General features: G+C 45.5%; 1 protein-coding gene across 1 annotated transcript in view; it reads right to left on the minus strand.

The window, feature by feature from the left end:
- Positions 1-20046, minus strand: part of EPAS1 (endothelial PAS domain protein 1) — a 163028-nt gene that overhangs the window by 42605 nt on the left and 100377 nt on the right. Inside the window, exons 3-4 of the mRNA XM_075339194.1 lie at positions 5915-6066; positions 3207-3291 (exon numbers count right to left, since the gene is read on the minus strand). Coding sequence (XP_075195309.1) covers positions 3207-3291; positions 5915-6066 — 237 coding nt within the window. The remainder of the gene's footprint in view (positions 1-3206; positions 3292-5914; positions 6067-20046) is intronic.

The following is a 20046-nucleotide window of genomic DNA, read 5'->3' on the forward strand; positions in this document are numbered from 1 at the left end:
AACGTGTCGCACATACGATGGGGGCGTGTCACATCGCATACAATATCGTATGCTTAATTGTAAGGTGTAAAGCAGGCTTAAAACCCACCAACAGATCATGTTTTCAGGTTTTCCTCAATATTAGACAGGAAATAATTCCATCACCTGTGCAACATTAAGGAAATGCTGAAAACCTAATTGAGGAAAACCTGAAAACATGATCTGTTGGTGGGTCTTGAGGACTGAGGTTGAGAAACACTGGTCTAGAGGAAGTGGGAGTTAGGTCTTTGTCCCATAACAGGAAGTGGGGACTGGTCCTTGTCTATCTCTGCCCCTGTAACCCTGTAACCTATCTGTCAAGCTTCAAACAAGCACAAAATAAAGGTGGGCTGATAGCCCTGGGCTAGCATGTAATTGGACCATGGCTGGAGCAATGATTGCTGGAAAGTGAAATCTAAATAAATAAATAAATATATATAGTGGTCCCTCGCCCATTCTTGCATTTTTGCATAACTAAGCAGTTCTCATCCAGGATCCTAGAATTACTAAGTGTCACCCCATACTGATGGCGTGATGGATTGCCACCACGCATTTAGGAGAAAATGCTCTTAAGTTATCATGGCTGTTGGTTATATAACTCTTCTCCTATTAGGGGCAGGTTATTCGAGTTCATGACTGTACGGATTAGTGACTAAACACGCTACGCAAACTTAGTATAAGGTGACTCTTTTTCTGAGAGAATTCAAGTTGTGAACAGAGATGAGACAATGGAAGGACGAAACATGGAGAGTGATGTAAAGGAAAAAATGTAAACCTTCTTGAGTAATTCAAGGTTTCAGGAGCGTAAATAATAAACTGGTCAAAAGGTCTTCCAAGAAACAGCGCAAGGAAGTTCTGACCATGTGGACATGTTCTACAGTGGGCAAGCCTACAACACCAGCTGGACATATTGGCCATAAAGAAGCAAAAATAAGGTCTAAAGATGCCTAGTCAGAGCTATCAGTTTAGTTTCTGTGGGCCTGACTAGCTATATGAGCTTCATTCTTTCATTTTCTATACATTTTCCATCCATTGAAAAGTCATGAAGCTGAAACATGACACCCACATGGGTATGAACACTCTGTCCTCCCTCAGTTCACCTCCAAGTTATGTGACTGGGATGATTACCAATAGGGATGATCAAATACCTCAAATATTCGGCTTTGCTAATATCCGACGAATAGGTCACCGCTATGTGAATATTCGATGCGCAATGTAAGTCTATGGGAAGCCCGAATAGTTCCGAATAGTTGTTATTCGGGTTTCCCATAGACTTACATTGCGCATTGAATATTCGCGAATATTCAAATAGCGGCGACCTATTCGGCAAATATTCGCGAAGCCGAATATTTGAGGTATTCGATCATCCCTAATTACCAAAGCAACTGGCTAGTCGGGCCTTGGACATGACAGTTCCCTGGCTACTATAAAATATATAGGGTCCCTCTGGTATGTTATGGCTTCACTTCACTCCTCCTTATAGCTCTACACGGCTGGTCAAAGACAAGAGGTATCTGTCAGTGACTATTTGCCCAGTGGTCCCCTAATGTTGGCTGTAGGGTAATATTAATTACCAAGTTGGATTTTGGCAACATTTTCAATTATAAAACTGAAATTCCAAGTCTACCTTTACAAAAAAAAGTAATGCTCCATAATCTTGTTTTCCTTCAGTCTCCATGGTAACAGGTTACCAACTCACCTATAGTCTGATCCTGCAGCCATGCCACCTGTCCACTACTTACTTAGCAAGTTAGTAGGTTTGTGGTTGGTTACCATGGAGACACATAGGTCTGCATAGAAAATAAACACACAAAGGGCCCAATTCATTGCAAATTGCATTTGCACCATTTTTTTGTCTGGATAAAGGAGTTTTTTGTTCATTTGTCATCTGCGTCCTATTCTTCTATGAATTTGTGCTTTTTTTTACTATGTATTTTTATTGACCTTTTGTTTTTTCATATGCGCTCTTGTGGTCAGGGATTGGTTTTTCCAGATGGTTTAAGCTGATTGATCAAAGGCAACTTTTTAAAAAGTTGTAATATATTTTGCTTAAATGTCCTCCAGTCCCCTCCCCTGAAAGATTCTATGCATGTCTGAAGTTTGTGTGCAAATTTTGAGACATTTAAGTGTTACATGCACCAAAAAGACACAAAAAAAATGTTAAAGGGGTTTTTCCACTAACAAAGTTGATTTTAATCAATAGATCTTGGAACAATAATAATTTCCACAATTGAATGTATTTAAAGAAAATGTTCCTGTGCTGAGATAATCTTATATATGTGTCCCTACTAAGTACTGTGTAATGACTGTGTCTGACCGTACAGGGACATGGTCTGATCATATATTATCATACCACAGCTCCTGGGCAGGGGAGGAAGTAAAAAAAAAGTATACAGACATTCCAGCATAGGATCGCAAATGATTCTTTCTTTGAGGTAAAACATTTTTTAAAACAGGCAGGAAAATGCTTTATCTCACAGAAAGAATCATCTATGATCCTGTGCTGTAATGTCTTTATACTCTTTTGCTTCCTCCCATGTCCTGGAGCTGTGATATGATCAGACCATGTCCCTGTGCGGTCAGACACGGACATTACACAGTACATAGCAGGGACACATATATAAGATTATCTCAGCACAGGAACATTTTTTTTAAACAAATCCAATTGTGGAAATTATTATTGTTCCAAGATCTATTGGTTAAAATCAGCTTTAAAATTAACTTTGTTTATGGGAAAACCCTTTTAAAGGACAAAATATAGAACATTTTTAGCTTTGATGAAAATTCATTTTGAAAAATTGGGCGGAAAAGTGATCATCGAAAACAATGAGACAAAAAAATAACAAAAAATTATTTCGAAAATACCAAAAATACTAAAGATTTTTAGTAAAGACAGTTGACAAGTGGGACAATAGATCTGCTTTGTATATTTACCAAAGAAATGTAGAGAAAGGTATTGGCTATTGGTAAAAACGTCCACGTGCATCAGGGGCGGACATATCATTGGTGCAGCCTGTGCAGCCGCAGGGGCTCAGGAGGTAAGGGGGGCCCATTACTACTTCCAAAGCAGGAGGAATTGTACATTTTGATGATCTTTTGGGCTGCAGACAGGGGCCCTTTTCTGTCTGTGTCCGCCAGTGATGTGCATAAAAATGTGACTAAAATTTGATTTTAGCAAAATGTCCTACCAGTCTTTAGACTTAAATTCTCTCTGATTTCATCATGATCACAAGGGTGGGTGAAGTCAAAGATGCTGTGTCCCGTGAGCTCAACCTAAAACGAGAATGGGTACATTAGATTACATGAGAATGTCTGTACTCAGCCAATGCTGCCTTCAAAATGTTTAATTAACACAAATAAATTGAATATTTTGCAATTCTGGGCTACAAGACTACTGATTTAAAAGGGGTTGTCCACTACTTTTCCATTGATGGCCTATGTGTCGCCCAGGGATAGGCGGTACTCAGATCCGGGCCAAGGGGTCGCTTCTGAAGGTATCATGGTGGCGTGACCCGGTCTGTGATCCCAGGCACCACAACAAAAGGGTGATTATATACAGGGGAGATTTGGTAGTCTATGTTCCATGACGCCACCCGTGGTGTGCGGTGAGGTAATGGAGCACCGCCGCTTCCGGTCACAGGATCCCAGGGATGGTAATGGGCAGCAAGGTGGTGATTTTCCCTCCACGGGTAGGGTGTTGATGTCCCGGGACCCCGGTGTGATGGATTGGGGAGTAACGGGTGCAGTCCACGGCTTGGACCGGGTGGTGCAGGAGTACGCACAGTATAAGGCAATAACTGACCCGAGTCCAAGAATTAACCAAGTTGCTGGTAACTGGTGCCCACGGCTGCTGTGAGGACGGGTCCCACACCCGTGTGTGTAATTCGGGTGTTTTTCTCCTGCCTGGTGTCTGTGTCTGCTCCATACACAGGTCCGGACTGGGTCCCAACAGTCGGCACCGGGGAGGGCCACTACCCTTTTCCGATCCACTTCGGGTCCCACAAGCGGCTGGCCTATTCCTGAGGCCCTCACTACCACTTCTCCTAGCTCCCACAGGAGCTGCTTCCAGACTCCTCTCCTGCAGACTGACTGAAACTACACTCTGCTCTCCCCAAGCTCCTCTCTCCCCCTCCCCTTTTCCTGAGGATGGGGCGAGTGGGACCTGATTGGCTGGTGTGTATTCGTGTGGGAAACTCCCCAAGGGAGAGTGAGCTCTGCACCATAAAGATGTATGCAGACCTCTGTGACACCCTGGTTTTGCCAGGGCGGCACACCTATCCGTAGGTTAGGTCATAAATGTCTGATTGGCTGGGTCCCACACCCCGCACTGCATATTTGCCTCTCATTCTAATCAATAGGAGCTGGATGTGCCATACCCGGCAGAGGCCGCTATCACAAGACGGGGCAGCTCCAGAGCTCAGCATTTCCGGCTGTCTGCTGCCACCGCCAGGACCGAGAGGAGCTGATCAGCGGGGGTGCGGGGTGTTGGACCCTGGCCGATCAGACATTGATGACCTATCCTCCAGTGGACTTCTTTATATGCTGGCGGGTGGAGGAATTCCCATGGTAGGCCTGGATGGGCCACAGGTTGGGGCTTGCATTCGTATGAAGCCAGGTTGTTTTTTAACTGGTGCCTCCGAGCTGTACTTGAATGGATGGAGGTAAAAAGATCAGCCTGGTTGCAGTTTGAGTAGAATACCCGTCGGCAGGTTTGGGGCTTCGAGGACCACCCTCTAGTTTTTATAGGTTATATGTGTTGTGTTTATGTTCTTTCTTACAATAAAAAATTGTGGTGGCCAATTAAATCCATATTGGTGTGTTGTCTGATTATTTCGGGCGGGGTATGGAAGGTTTTGGAGGGAATTTGTTTGAGGTATTCCTTTAATGACTCGACAAAACCCGTTGTCATATACTAGGCATTGCTCCCACCTGGCCAGAATCCTACTCCACACTGATGAGGGGCAATACCCCGAAACAGCTGTCTGTGGATGGATACCTGGCCTTGGTATTTCCCTTGTCATACCGTTAAACTTGTCAAAGAGTTGGATATTGACTAAAAGGGCCACTTAATATGGTGGTTATGGTCGTCTCCTAAAAAAAGCCACTCCTTGGCTGGGTCCTTCCCGGAGGGATATCTGGCAAGTTTCTGTGTCGAGACTCCTAACAGAGGCTCCACGGACTTTTTTGATTTGCATATTTCCTGTAGGATTTCACTGTGTTGAGAGCCCTCGTTGGCTGCCGGCAGTGTTTTCTCTGGCTGGTCTCCCCGAGATCAGTGATTGTTTTGTCTCATTGTCATATAGTTTGAGATAGGTGACCGGGAAACCAGGCTATATCACCAAGAGATATTGCTTACTGACCCTTATAGATTGCCAAATTTTGGAATAAAAATACTTTAAAGGTAATCTGTCACCTAATCTGAGAGCAGCATAATGCAGAAACAGAGACCCTGATTCCAACAATGTGTCACTTACTAGGTTGCTTGTTGTAGTTTTGATAAAATAACTGTTTTATCAGCAGGAGAGTATCACTAGAGGACTAGTAAACGTGCTGCTATGCTCCATATTCATGAGTTCTGCATAACCCCATCCCCACTTCTGATTGGTTGCTTTCTGCCTAGGCACTAGGCACAGTGCACACAGAATGAAGTCAATCAGTGGTGTGGGCGGGGCTATACAGTGCCTAGCATTCTGAGCGCTGCTATAAAAAACTGTAATTTTATCAAAACTGCAGCAAGCAGCCCAGTAAGAGACATATCGCTGGAATTAGGATTTCTATCTCTACATTATGTTGTTCTCAGATGGGGCAGCAAAAACCTAGTGACAGATTCCCTTTAAAAAAACTCTTTACACAAGTGAAATGACAGATTTTAAATACGTTGTTGCTGACATCTCACCTGTGTTAGACCCATGTACTTGTTGATATTTTCAGACAGGAAAATCATGTCGCCATCTTGAGTCACAACGGCAACGAATCCTTCCAGAGCTTTAAGATACAAGTTGTCTATCTGGTTTGCAGAGTCGGTGTCCGGGCCGCCTTCTGCACATACTGCAAAAAAAACCGCAACAGATACAGTTTTGATCAATATGGGATTAACATAAAACTCAACACGCTTTTTACAATTCAGATCACACGTAAAATAAAAGAAGATCCCGACAGAATAAAGTACAATTGTATCCAATAATTAACATGACAATAACCCACTCTGACAATTCTGACAAAGCTTCATCCAAGGCTATAATTAGTCTCTCGCCGGTTGGAAATGGAGTGTTTGCCATAATTACATATTAGGAAATTGCTCGTTATTCCTTCATGTAATATTTATTAACTATGAAGACCTCCAATACTATGTTACATGGTGTGTATTAATGGGGGTTTCCACATTTTAGTTTTCAGATTTTTAATGCAGCCATGTCTATAGCACATCCAATGGATACGGTATAATTTACAGTTTGTGATCCCATCCCTGATAATTGTCATGCATAAATACAAAGGGGATTGATTCTCTTTCCCCTTTTCTCCCATGTGAATCAGATTTTAAACCCAGGCTTTGCAATGGGGGTCAGGGGACCTGGTGGAACATTCATAGTGATGTGGCGCCTGATAGTTTGTTTCCTCAAAAATAAGACCTACTCAGAACTAAGGCCTAGTAGTATTTTGGGGGGTGGGGGGTTGTTTGGTCATACATAAAATATAAGCCCTACTCCAAAAATAAGCCCTTGTTGTTGTTCCATAAAGAAGTTTCCAAGCAGCTAAAAAAGTTAAAGAATATAGCAGGACTCTTCATCAAACAAAACAGACATCCCCCAAAGAAAGCAGACATCCCCAAAAGAAAGCAGACCCCCTCCCCCAAAAGAAAGCAGACCCCCCCAAAAAAAATAAAAATAAATCGCATTCACCAGACCCCAAACAGTTACAGTTGGCAAGTGCCGATGGTGGATGGGCTCTCACATAGAGATCTGTGACACTGTCCGGTCCTCGCCGTACTAGATGTATTACACTGCAGCTCTCACAAACAAATTGGGTACCAGTATCACTCTGCACAAGTGATACTGCTTCCAGTCACCAGGGGGAGCCAACTGCTGTAGAACGCAGGGGGACCTAACAGTGACGCAGTTTTGTATGTGAGAGCCCATTCACTTGCCAACTCTCATTGTTTTTGGGTCTGGTAAGTGCAATTCATAAAGGGGGTAAACTTAGAAGTACACAAACAATAATAAACTTAAGCAGGCAATTTAAACCTTTGTAAATATGGTGTGTGTCCTCCACTATAGGACTGGTTCTGCACCATGAGAATAGCAGATCAGATAATGTGCATCTGAACCAGTAATAGGAGTAAAGGGGGCTTTACATGCTGCGACATCACTAATGCGAAGACGTTGGGGTCACGGAATTGGTGACGCACATCCGGCCGCATTAGCGATGCCGTTGCGTGTGACACCTGTGAGCGATTTTGCATCGCCGCAAAAACGTGCCAAATCGCTCATCGGTGACATGAGGGTCCATTCTCAAATATCGTTACTGCAGCAGTAACGAAGTTGTTCCTCGTTCCTGCGGCAGCACACATCGGTACGTGTGACACCGCAGGAACAAGGAAGCTCTCCTTACCTGCCTCCCGGCCACTATGCGGAAGGAAGGAGGTGGGCGGGATGTTACGTCCTGCTCATCTCCGCCCCTCCGCTTCTATTGGGCGGCGGTTCAGTGACGCTGCTTGTGACGTCGCTGTGACGCTGAACAAACCGGCCCCTTAGAAAGGAGGCGGATCACCGGCCACAGCGACGTCGCCGAGCAGGTAAGTAGTGTGACGGGTCTGGGCGATGTTGTGCGCCACGGGCAGCGATTTGCCCGTGTCGCACAACAGATGGGGGCTGATACCCACACTAGCGATGTCGGTCATGATATTGCAGCGTGTAAAGTGGCCTTAACACAAAATGTTGATGTTTCAGAATGTGATGACGATTAGATTTGAACAAATTGCCACAAAAATGGAATCTAAGGCCCCTTTCACACGTCAGTGATTCTGGGACGTTTGTGCTTTTTTTAAAACGTACCAGAATCACGGACATACGCAGACCCATTATAATGAATGGGTCTGCTCACACGTCAGTGATTTTTCACTGCACGTGTCTCCGTGCAGCGTACCCGCGTGTGCGTGATTGCCGCACGGAGACAGGTCCATTTTTTTCTGGCATCACTGATGTCCCACGGACCACGCAGTGGTGTGGTCCGTGAAACACGTGCCAGAAAAAAACGTGCTTTTAAAATAAAAATCATTTTTACTCACCCGGCTCCAGCGATGTCCTCTGCAGCCCATTCTCCCTGCTGCTTCTGAGCCGGCTCATTATTGTCGCGCATATTCAGACACAGCCGACCCGGAAGCAGCTGCTGTGGGGGTCAGCGCCGGCCAGATGCTGCACCGCGGGAGCGATCAGCACCATGGAGAGCGGGAGCGCGCACAGGTGAGTTGTTTTCTAAGTGCAATCACGGGCCACGGAGAACGGAGCCCGAATTGCACTTAGACAACCCACGTGTGCCGTGAATCACGGCACACGCAGGGACATGTGCGTGTTTTACACGCCAGTGAAAAACGTCACTGTTTTTCACTGACGTGTGAAACGGGCCTTAGGGGAACGTTTTCTCCTTGTGGAGAGGGACACATCACATCTGGCATGCCAATATGAGGAGACTTAAACGCCAGGATGAAGAGACTTAAACGCCAGTATGAGGAGACTTAAAAGCCAGTATGAGGAGACTTAAACGCCAGTATGAGGAGACTTAAACGCCAATATGAGGAGACTTAAACGCCAGTATGAAGAGACTTAAACGTCAGTATGAGGAGACTTAAACGTCAGTATGAGGAGACTTAAACGCCAGTATGAGGAGACTTAAACGTCAGTATGAGGAGACTTAAACGCCAGTATGAGGAGACTTAAACACCAGTATGAGGAGACTTAATATGCAAATTGACTCTTCAGAGAGGAAGAGAACTTCCTGCTGTCATTTTTGCAAAAAATGGCCACCATAACAAAACCTAAAAATGTTGATATCTCTGGCATTGACTTATGCACTAACTCAATGGCAGACTTAGACACAAGAGGCCCCTGTGCAAGAACAGAATATGGGCCCCCTGCATTCCAATAGTTCCTCACGATGCACTATGCCACCGGTTTTGGAGGTGGTAGTGGCCACCTCACCTCTTGGGCCCCTGCACCTCTTGACGGCTGCACAGGTTGCACCAATGGTATGTCCGCCCCTGCACTAACTCCTAAGTTCCTAAGTTACTAATATGGATAAATTGACATCTTGGATGGAAATGCACTTACATTACTTAAAAATGTCTATTTAGAGGAAAATATAGCTATGAAGGGGCCGGGGGGGATAAAATTGTCTATGTAGCATCTGGACAATAATGTTTACTTTAAAGCACCAACTTAAAAGCTTTATTTTTATTGAAATATTTTAACCCCTAAATAATAGACAGTAAGGAGGCAAATATGGCTGAATGGACATATGAATGGTTACAGCTGACCTGTCTCTTTAACTGGACACTGTGCTGGGAGATTTATAGCCTCGGTTATGAATGTGACCTTTTCCACTCTCAGGGGATTATTATTAATTGCTCTTACAAAACTTCAAGGACGTTTACTGTTTCCAGAAGAAAATGACAGTGCTACTCAGCTGGGGTCACCACCATGACCCCCGAGGAGGCGATCTGCATCCTGCTTCCCAGAGTACACTGAGTTCTGCAGTGTGAGCTGCCAACAGGAACATGTTAGAAGGTGAAGATTACTGCACTGCCTTTACTAAATTTACCTAAATGACACCAATCAAAGCTTTCAATATTTGTTGTTTTTTATAAAATTGAGTCTGTCTGTACAAAATGACCAAGCTCGGCTGCTCAGTGCACCCTCGGTGTGGCCAAGCAGCTCAGCGCACCCTCCCACCTACTTATTTCTATCTATTCCTGCCCTCATCTGTCTCCTGTTGAAGGCAGAGCTGTTAATCAACGAAAAGGAGGACAGAGACATGCAAAACAAGTAGGTGGGAAGGTGCACTGAACTACCCGGCCACACCAAGAGTGCACTGAAATGCCCGGCCACACCAAGAGTGCACTGAACTGCCCGGCCACACCAAGAGTGCACTGAACTGCTCGGCCACACCAAGAGTGCACTGAACTGCTCGTCCACATCAAGGGTGCACTGAACCCTGGCCATACCAAGGGTGCACTGAACTGCTCGGCCACACCAAGGGTGAACTGAACTGCGCGGCCACAATAAGGGTGCACTGACATGCTTGGCTACACCATGGGTGCATTGAACTGCTCGGCCACACCAAGGGTGCACTGAACTGCTCGAACACCAAGGGTGCACTCAACTGCTCAGCTACACCAAGGGTGCACTGAATTGTCAGAACGAGGCTCTCATAGACATACTGAATTCAGACTTCTGGCCACTCCATGAAACACTGGAGCTGCCAGAAGGTCACAAATCACAGGAGACCGACGAGAGCGGTAGCAATAACAGAAGAAGATGGTAGCTGGTGAGTAAAAAACATGAGCAAGAGAAGAGGCTCTCATTGACATATTGAATTCTGATATCCGGCCACTCCATGAAACACTGGAGCTGTCGGCAGGTCACAAATCACAGGAGACCGACCAGCGCGGCGGCGTTAACAGAAGAAAATGGCGGCTGGTGAGTATATGACAAGGGGCAGGGGACGTAGATTTAAAGCACAACTCCTTTGGTGAAATAAAACAAAAACAATGGAGTGGTGCTTTAAATAGAGCTATGCTGCAATTTCCTGCACAGTGGATGGCCAGGCATATATTGTAAGGCAAATAACAGTGCCGAATCAGCATTGCTTCTTATCTTATTATTAGGACAGGAGGGGACAGCTGTACGATAACAGGGACAGCTGTACGATAACTGGGACAACCGTATAATAACTGGGACTGTACTAGTCCCTATACTGGTTGGCAGAGTCATTATGTACTGGCAGAGGAGGTGAGTTCTCTGGGGAGAGCTGGTCAGAAGCCATCATGTGTCACCACCAGCATAAGTGCCAACTCTTGGCATTACATATAGTTCCTTATGTAATTGTGGGTGTCGATGGCTCAATGTTACATACAATTAGGTGTCTTAAGAAAGCAGAATTTGCTTTCAATCTAAACAGATTGATAATTAGATTGTTTTATTAACAAACAAGATGTAAATAACACAAGCGAGAAATGATAGTAACAATCCCTCCATAGTCATTGATGGTTCTCTGGAACACTAAGGCGGGCTTTGCACACTACGACATCGCAGGTGCGATGTCGGTGGGGTCAAATTGAAAGTGACGCACATCCGGCATCGCATGCGATATCGTACTGTGTAAAGCCTAGATAATACGATTAACGAGCGCAAAATCGTCGTAATCGTATCATTGGTGCAGCGTCGGCGTAATCCATAATTACGCTGACGCGACGGTCCCATGTTGTTCCTCGCTCCTGCGGCAGCACACATCGCTGTGTATGAAGTCGCAGGAGCGAGGAACATCTCCTACCGGCATCACTGCAGCTTCCGTAGGATATGCGGAAGGAAGGAGGTGGGCGGGATGTTTTACATCCTGCTCATCTCCGCCCCTCCGCCGCTATTGGCCGCCTGCCGTGTGATGTCGCTATGACGCCGCACGACCCGCCCCCTCAGGAAGGAGGCGGGTTGCTGGCCAGAGCGACGGTCGCAAGACAGGTGAGTGCATGTGAAGCTGGCGTAGCGATAATTTTCGCTACGCCAGCTATCACACGATATCGCACCTGCGACGGGGGCGGGGACTATCGCGTGCGACATCGCAGCATCGGCTTGCGATGTCGCAATGTGCAAAGCCCGCCTAAAGGCCCCGTCACACACAGAGAGAAATCTTTGGCAGATCTGTGGTTGCAGTGAAATCATGGACATATTGTTCCATTTGTACACAGCCACAAACCTGGCACTGATTGTCCACAATTTCACTGCAACCACAGATCTGCCACAGATCTGCCACAGATCTGCCACAGATCTGCCACAGATCTGCCACAGATCTGCCACAGATTTATCTCTGTGTGTGACAGGGCCTTTAGACTTAAATGACTTCTAAGCTAAAAATACATCCGGGCAAACAAGATTTCATTAATCTTCAGTGTCAGGATGGGCACTGTACTTCGATCCAACAACTCGCCATAAATGTGCCTTTATTTCCTTTAAAAGGGACATGGGTATCAGTAAAAAAATGAAAACTGACAACTATGCTGACCGATTTAAAAAAAATAAATAAATAAAATATATATATATATACATATATATAAAATCATTATTATTATTATTATTATTATTATTAAGAATAATAATAATAATAAATACATGCAGAACCGTGAATGTAGACACTTCTGAATATCTAAAAACACTACTTGACAACCTATCAACCTATATGGTCTATACTATAGACCATATAGGTTGATAGGTGAGTGGCCAACACAAGAACTGATGGGCGCATCATTAATAAATATACGTGAGTTAGGAAGATCCTAGCAGAGGCACGATATGAATCTCCAGACCCAATGCAATGTTTGATACATGGCGCCCTCACCTACGGTGCACCATTTATCAAACTGATGTGTTCATACAATATATGGGAGATACAGGTTACTACCGCTGCCTCTGCACCCATTGCTCTTACACATCCAGCTAATAACTACTCAGTGGAAGTCATGGAGCAAGAATTCATGTTGCAAAATGACATATCAGACCTGATAGTGCAGCCATACAATGCCTAAGTAATAGTTCTATACAGCTCACACATAACAGTCCCTTATAGTGCACAAATAATAGCGCCATCTAGTGTTTAAGCAATAACATTACTGTGTACTGTGATACGTGTTTAAGAGAAAACTAATAAAATAACATCTCCATAAACACGACATGCCCATTAATACTGCCACACATTGCTCATTTAACACTGCCTTACAGTGCACACATAACAGTGCCATCTAGTTCAAAAGTAAAATCACAGCTGAGGTATAGACACAAGTTTAAGAGAAAATGAAAAAAATAACATCTCCATATACATGACAAAACCACATAATACCACCACATAATGCTCATTTAACAGTGCCTTACAGTGCACACATAACAGGCCAGCTAGTGCAAAAGCAATTCACAGCTGAAGTATAGCCACAAGTTTAAGAGGGAATGATTAAAGTAACATTTCAATAAGCATGACAAACCACATAATGCTGCCATACAGTACTTATATTACACTGCCCTAGAGTGCAATCATAATGACACCATCTAGTCCTTGAGCAACAGTATAGCTGGTTCTGTGGCACATGTTTAAAAGGGGAAGGATACAAAAATCTCCATATAGATACGGACCATAAAATACTGCCATACAGTGCCTATATAATATATAATAGTGCTATACAGAGAACACTTAATAGTGTTTTGCGGCACAATTATCAATGGCATCTAAACAACATAGCTGAAGTTTTCACGCAGGTTTTAAAGGGAGGAATAAAACAACATGTTCATACACAATAAATAATACTGCCATACAGTGTCTCTATAATAATGCTATTGAGTGATCACAAAGCTGTGCACAAATAACAGCTCTATCAAGTGTATAAGATATTAAATAGTATCTCTACAAACCTAACAGACCAGATAATACCGCCATACAGTGTCTAAATAATAATGCTATACAGTGGTCACATGTATTACTGCGCACATAACAGCGCCACCTAGAGCATCCCGCCACTCAGTGTTAGTAGGAATTGATTGACGGGCTGAAATAAAGCATGAAGCACAGAGAAGGGAAGGCCATCACACACTGATTCGGGGCCTGGGCTGGGGAAGATTGTATAGGCGTCGTACTGTACATTTTTGACTGACGAAGCCATATACAAGTTTTTAGTCTTGTTTATCTCTTGTATGTTATGATCTATTTCATTAGTGTGTGACACAATCAGTTCTTGTAACTTCCACTGACCTATAATCTTAGATGTTACGGGGCTGATAACAAACACTTCTCATATGACGCTTGTCACCCGTCCTCGTGCGCACAGTCAGTTGTGAATGACCCTAGTGGACTTTTCTAGAGAAATAACCAGTTATTCACGTCCCTTGTGTAACAGAGAAAGATCCCTCCGGTCAACACGGATTAGAAAATCATTTTTTTATTTCAAGAACTATTAGCAACAAGGCCATATTTCTAGGAAAAATTGCCAAAATTAGAAAAACTCATTCCATAGACACCAAACGTGATACGTGGTCAGTGCCACACTGGGCCACTGGATGAGATGATTCCGGGCGTTCACCCTTCATGGATACAGACCATGTGTATACCCAAGAGGACATCGTCCAAAAAGTCTAATAGGTTATTTGTGAATCATCCTATAAGATGAGCAAACAATTGACCCTGGTCCTGCAGCCTTATTAGTCCTCCATCATAGGCAGAATATGCCCCAAAAACTTCTGCTGGTTCTTGACGGCCAATGAAATAGGTCTGGAAGACCCTGGTCCAAGCTCCACAGAGTCTCAACATAGATGATGGACAAGGATCCTGAAAATATTTTTACTCACCTCTAGAAAGAAACTCAAGGCGACTTGAAATCAGCTCTGAAGGTCTATCTGCTGGACCGTTAGGCTTACTATTCACACTTGCAAACAGTTCCTATTTTACTGGGAGTGGACTATCAAAGGGATGGAGGTCTTTACAAATCTTCCAAGACAGTGTATATCCACTTTTACACACAGGACATCATCCAAAAAGTCTAATAGGTTAGTTGTGAATAAGATTAGCAAAAATTGACCCTGGTCCAGCAGCCTCATTAGTCCTCCATCGTAGGCAGAACATGGCCCTACAAATATCTTCTGCTGTCACTCGAGTGCCAATCAAAAAGGTCTGAAAGACCCTGGTCTTACCTCCACAGAGTATCAAGGTAGAAGATGGACAAGGGTCCTAAAAATATATTTGCTGAACTCTAGAAATAGGCTCAAGGTGCAAGTGATCGAATTGAAATCAGCTCTAAAGGTCTATCTGTTGGACCTTTAGGCTTATTATTCACACTTGCAAATGGATCCAATTTTACTGGGAGTGGACTATCAAAGTGATGGAGGTCTACGCAAATCCTCAAAGTGGGGGTACATCCACTTGTACACACAGGACATCATCCAAAAAATCTAATAGGTTATTTGTGAATCATCCTATAAGATGAGCAAAAAACTCACCCTGGTTCTGTAGCCTCATCAGTCCTTCATCGTAGGTAGAACATGCCCCTACAAACTTCTTTTGCTGTCACTTGAGTGCCAATCAAAGAGGTCTGGAAGACCCTGGTCTGACCGCCACAGAGTAGCAAGGTAAAGAATGGGCAAGGGTTCTGAAAATATTCTTGCTCAACTCTAGAAATAGACCAAATTGGCAAGTGATCAACTTGAAATCAGCTCTAAAGCTCTATCTGCTGGACCTTTAGGCTTATTAGTCACATGTGCAAAAGGTTCCAATTTTGCTGAGAGTGGACTATTAAAGGGATGTGGGTCTATGCAAATCCTCAAGGTGGGTGTTCCTGATCATTTTGAGCAGGTCCCAGGGTTTCCTGATTTTGCCTGTAGGGATGTTGGTAAGTAGTCATTATGGCCAGAACGTGTGCCCATAAGAAGATCTTCTCCTACTTCTGTAGACCAGTCCATCCCGGCAAGTAATAGCCATAACATGGAAACTTTGATTGAGTGAACAGTCAGGTTTTTAATAAGTGAAAAGATATGATCAGCTGACACTTGTAACACTGCTAATGCCCCGGGGGTGAAAAAACAAAATGCAATCAGGTGGGTTCCAACCCAATGAAAGGACTGTCATTAGACTCATCAGATGATCGGTGTATGATTATATATTATGAAACTATTTTTACATGAATCCTCTTTCCTCTTCACAGAAGTGTCTCCGGTAGATTTCACGCCATCACGCAGAATGAGGAACAGAACATTAATTGCATAATTCCTGATTCTGCTATCGAGATGTTACAGGTTCACCACATTACAGTAAACGCCTTAACTTGGAGACACGATGTCTGACCTCCGGGGCCTGTCCATAAGGTGCTTTATGTCCCTGTCCACCATATCTCATCACCTGTCCCATGCACAAAAATAAAATCTAAGAATGTCTAGGGTGGGATTAAAAGTAATATCTCTACAGATAAATGACTTGTGATAGATCAATGCTATTGAGACAAATTTAACCTAACGAGTTAGATTGTTTTGGGGAGAAGGGCTTTGTCTTTGCATTTAAATAGGTCCAACAGACTGTGTATATTTTTAGAGTGATCATAATTTTTTTTACTTACACAGAGATCCAAATTCTTGCACTGACATGGAGCTAAATGATAAAACTCTTGATGCCTGTGTATATCATTACTGGAATAAACTCAACAATAAAGTAGTATCTATCAAGCTTCCATCACGGGACAGATAGAGATCACAGAGCTCAGAACTCTCCGTCAGTTCCTTGGATGGCGGCCTCCATGCCGCGGTGGACATCGCGCTTTCTTGCCATCCTGCACAGGCATCTCACCCAGACAATGTGCAACTGAAGAAGGTCCAGTGGCACTGAAAATGTTTTTTTCATGCACATTTGAATAAATACATATTTCAGTTAACCTTGGGAGTGACTTGTTTCTATTTGAAATCTGTGGCCTTGGAACCTGAGTGCACCCCATTGTCTACGAATTTTTTACAACGTTGAAGTGCCATTGATTATTGATAAGTTCTTTTGACACTGAATCAAGCGGTAGTGTCCATGTGTGATCATCACTCCATTTAAACAGGGGAAAAGGTATACCCATTCTAGGAACTGGAGACGGCCCAATCGGTGGGTGGCCCATCTGCCAAATTTGGGCTCAAGGATGCCAACTTTGAGAGCCTAGTTAAGAGCAGCTAGTGGTGCCTGGGGGTAACTCTTGACTCTGCTCTCTCCTTCAAGCCACATACCCAAGCCCACTTCAACTCAAGTTTTTCCCGGATTTGTACATTCCTTAAAAAAGAAGCTGCAAAAACACTAGTGCATGCCCATATTATCTCTCGCATGGAATATTGCAACCGCCTGCTCTGTGGCCTCCCTTCTAACACTTCCATGACCAGCTGAGGGAGGATTCTCCGGTCGTGATGTCTGTGTAACCAAACCCCCTTATCCTCTAAGAATAAACACACGGACTGCATGCGACTTGGTTGAAATGGCCACAGCAGCCTTTTATTGCCTATTGTTTACAAACTAGCACCTTAGGGACGCCGTCCAACGGGCGACCCAAAACAACCACATAAAGGTAACAATAGACAATAACATTTACAATACCCCCCGGGGTAGGCCCAGTCCACTAACTACTACTCCCCCTGTCCCCGGCCGCAACACACCGACCCAGAGACGAGGTGCCAATCACCCACGGATTGACCCCCAAACTTTGGCAGAACCCCGTGCCTGCCACATCCCGGAAACCGAGAACCACCATACCAAGACAATGACTCCCGGTCCAGCCACCAATCACTTCCAAACCTCTGGACCAGACCTACCCCCCCCGCCACAGGACAGACCACGTGACACCTTACGTGGCCTGGACCCGCCACACACCAAAAGCACGCTCCACACCATCCTGCAGACCCAACGCCCATAAATCCAGACCGACCTCGTTTAGGTGCACACCATCACCCCTCCGAAATCGCCAATCTGCCGGCTCCAAATCCCTATGCCTTACCACAATCCCACCATTCCTGGTCACAAACCTAGCCACCACCCTATTCACCTGGGCCCTGGCCTTATTAACCTTCTCCATCGACCGAGCCCCTCTCCATGCCAACCTGGTCACTATGTCGGACCATACGACCAGCAAACCAGGATACCGCTTCCACAACTGCAGTAAGTCGATCTTTATATCTCGGATCAAATCCCGCGACGCCCTGGCACCAAGATCATTACCCCCCACATGCAATACCAGCACATCCGGGGGCTGCTCAACTTTACAATGGAAACGAAATTCCGGGACCACCCTGCCCCACTCCATGCCCCGAACTCCAATCCATCGAACAGTCGCCTGCGCACGATCCAAACCCAGCTGTCGACCATTCGGGCGGACCTCAGCCCGACGGGCACCCCAAAATACGAAAGAGTGCCCCAAGATCCAGATCAGGCACTTCCCTATAACAAATAAAACAGAACGAAAATATCAAAACCAATAACATCACAACCACCAAGACAGCTAGAAACACCCCTTTTCGCAACCTTCCGCACGTAACCAAAATACCATGATGCTACAACAACTGCGGTCTCACATACCGCCGAAAACAAGAAGATTCCCATCTACCAATACGCTTCACCATCTCATCTCCAAGCCCCCAACGAGCTGCCTCCGTCGCTGCCCCAATTCGGAATGAATGCGACCCGAATTCCTCCGGGCGCTCCCCTGCGTTACGTAGACTTAGCCGCAGCACCGCCACAAACTGAAACCTCGACGAAAACGACCCATTCAAATGCCGCAACAACGGGCCAGGTAAGCCTCCCCTCACGGCCAGAAATCTCTCGACTAAACGCACAGGGCACAATTCCCCTCCTGGAACCGCATATAACACCACCAATCTACCACGGCTCAGCTGATCCATTTTTGATCGGCGAATCCGGCACTCCACCTGACCACCGCTCACTCGCACGTCCTCAAGCATCAAACCACCACCCGTCACCCTAGATGGGCTTACCAGCTCGCCTATCCGGAAAGCCCCATAAAAAGCGAGACCGAAAGCCGTTGTAAACAAAACCGTCTCGTATACAGACTCACAAATGCCGCTCAGGCCACCCACCATCCGTCTCAACAAACCGAACGATACAGGACGCCACTTGTCCCTCTCCCGTACGCCGCGGCGGAAACCCCGCAAAGCCTGACGAACCCGAAAATCCTGTGAAACATCATGCTCCCCTCTCATTTTTAACCAAAACGCCACTGCCGACACCCGATGTGCCACAGCCGATGCCGATCGCCCGGCTGAAAAATCCGTACTCACCAACGACAACAAAGCCACCAAGTAATCCACGCTCTCCCCACCAAACATCAGACACAACAACTCCTCCCATTCAGCCCACACCTTAGCATACCGGCACCAAGTCACCTCGGTCACCGAGTTCCGAATCAAGTCTGAGATCACCGCCTCACCAGATGCCACAAATCCTCGGGACACTCCACTCCAACTTCGTCCGCCCACGGCAACAGCGCCCGAAACCTGCTGAACTGAAAACGAGACAAAGCATCAGCCACCTCGTTGTCAACACCCGGAACGTGCCTTGCCACTACCTGCACATTCAACTGCAGGCATCTCAACACTAAATGCCGCAAATACACCACCACCGGCTCCGACTTAGCAGACAAGTTGTTAATCGCGTGCACCACCGCCTGGTTATCACAATGAAAACACACTTTCCTTCCGGCAAAGTGCGACCCCCATAGCTCCACTGCCACTACAATGGGAAATAGCTCTAACAGAGCCAAATTCCTAACCAAGCCACTCTCCCGCCACGCCTGTGGCCACTGCCCGACACACCAATGACCTCTGAAGACAGCCCCAAACCCGGTCGACCCCGCCGCATCCGTAAACAGCTGCAACGCCCCGTTAGACGCCACCCTCTCCATCACCAGCGCCCGGCCGTTAAAATGCTGCAAAAATTGATCCCATACTTCCAAATCATCCCTGATCGCCTTTGTGATCCGCACAAAATGCGCCGGAGACCTTACCCCGGCCGTCGCCAAACGCCTCGCAAACACTCTCCCCATGGGCACAATTCTGCAAGCAAAATTCAATTTTCCAAGCAAGGACTGCACCGCCTTAAGCCGCACCTTCTTCGCCGCTTTCACCCCCGTCACTGCGGTCCTCAAATCACGGACCTTCTCCGCCGGCAACCTGCATTCCATAGCAATGGAGTTAATCTCAATTCCCAAAAAACACATCACCGGCGCCGGGCCTTCCGTCTTATCCGGCGCCAAAGGAA

The sequence above is a fragment of the Anomaloglossus baeobatrachus genome, chromosome 3 (genome assembly GCF_048569485.1).
Source record: "Anomaloglossus baeobatrachus isolate aAnoBae1 chromosome 3, aAnoBae1.hap1, whole genome shotgun sequence".
NCBI lineage: Eukaryota > Metazoa > Chordata > Amphibia > Anura > Aromobatidae > Anomaloglossus > Anomaloglossus baeobatrachus.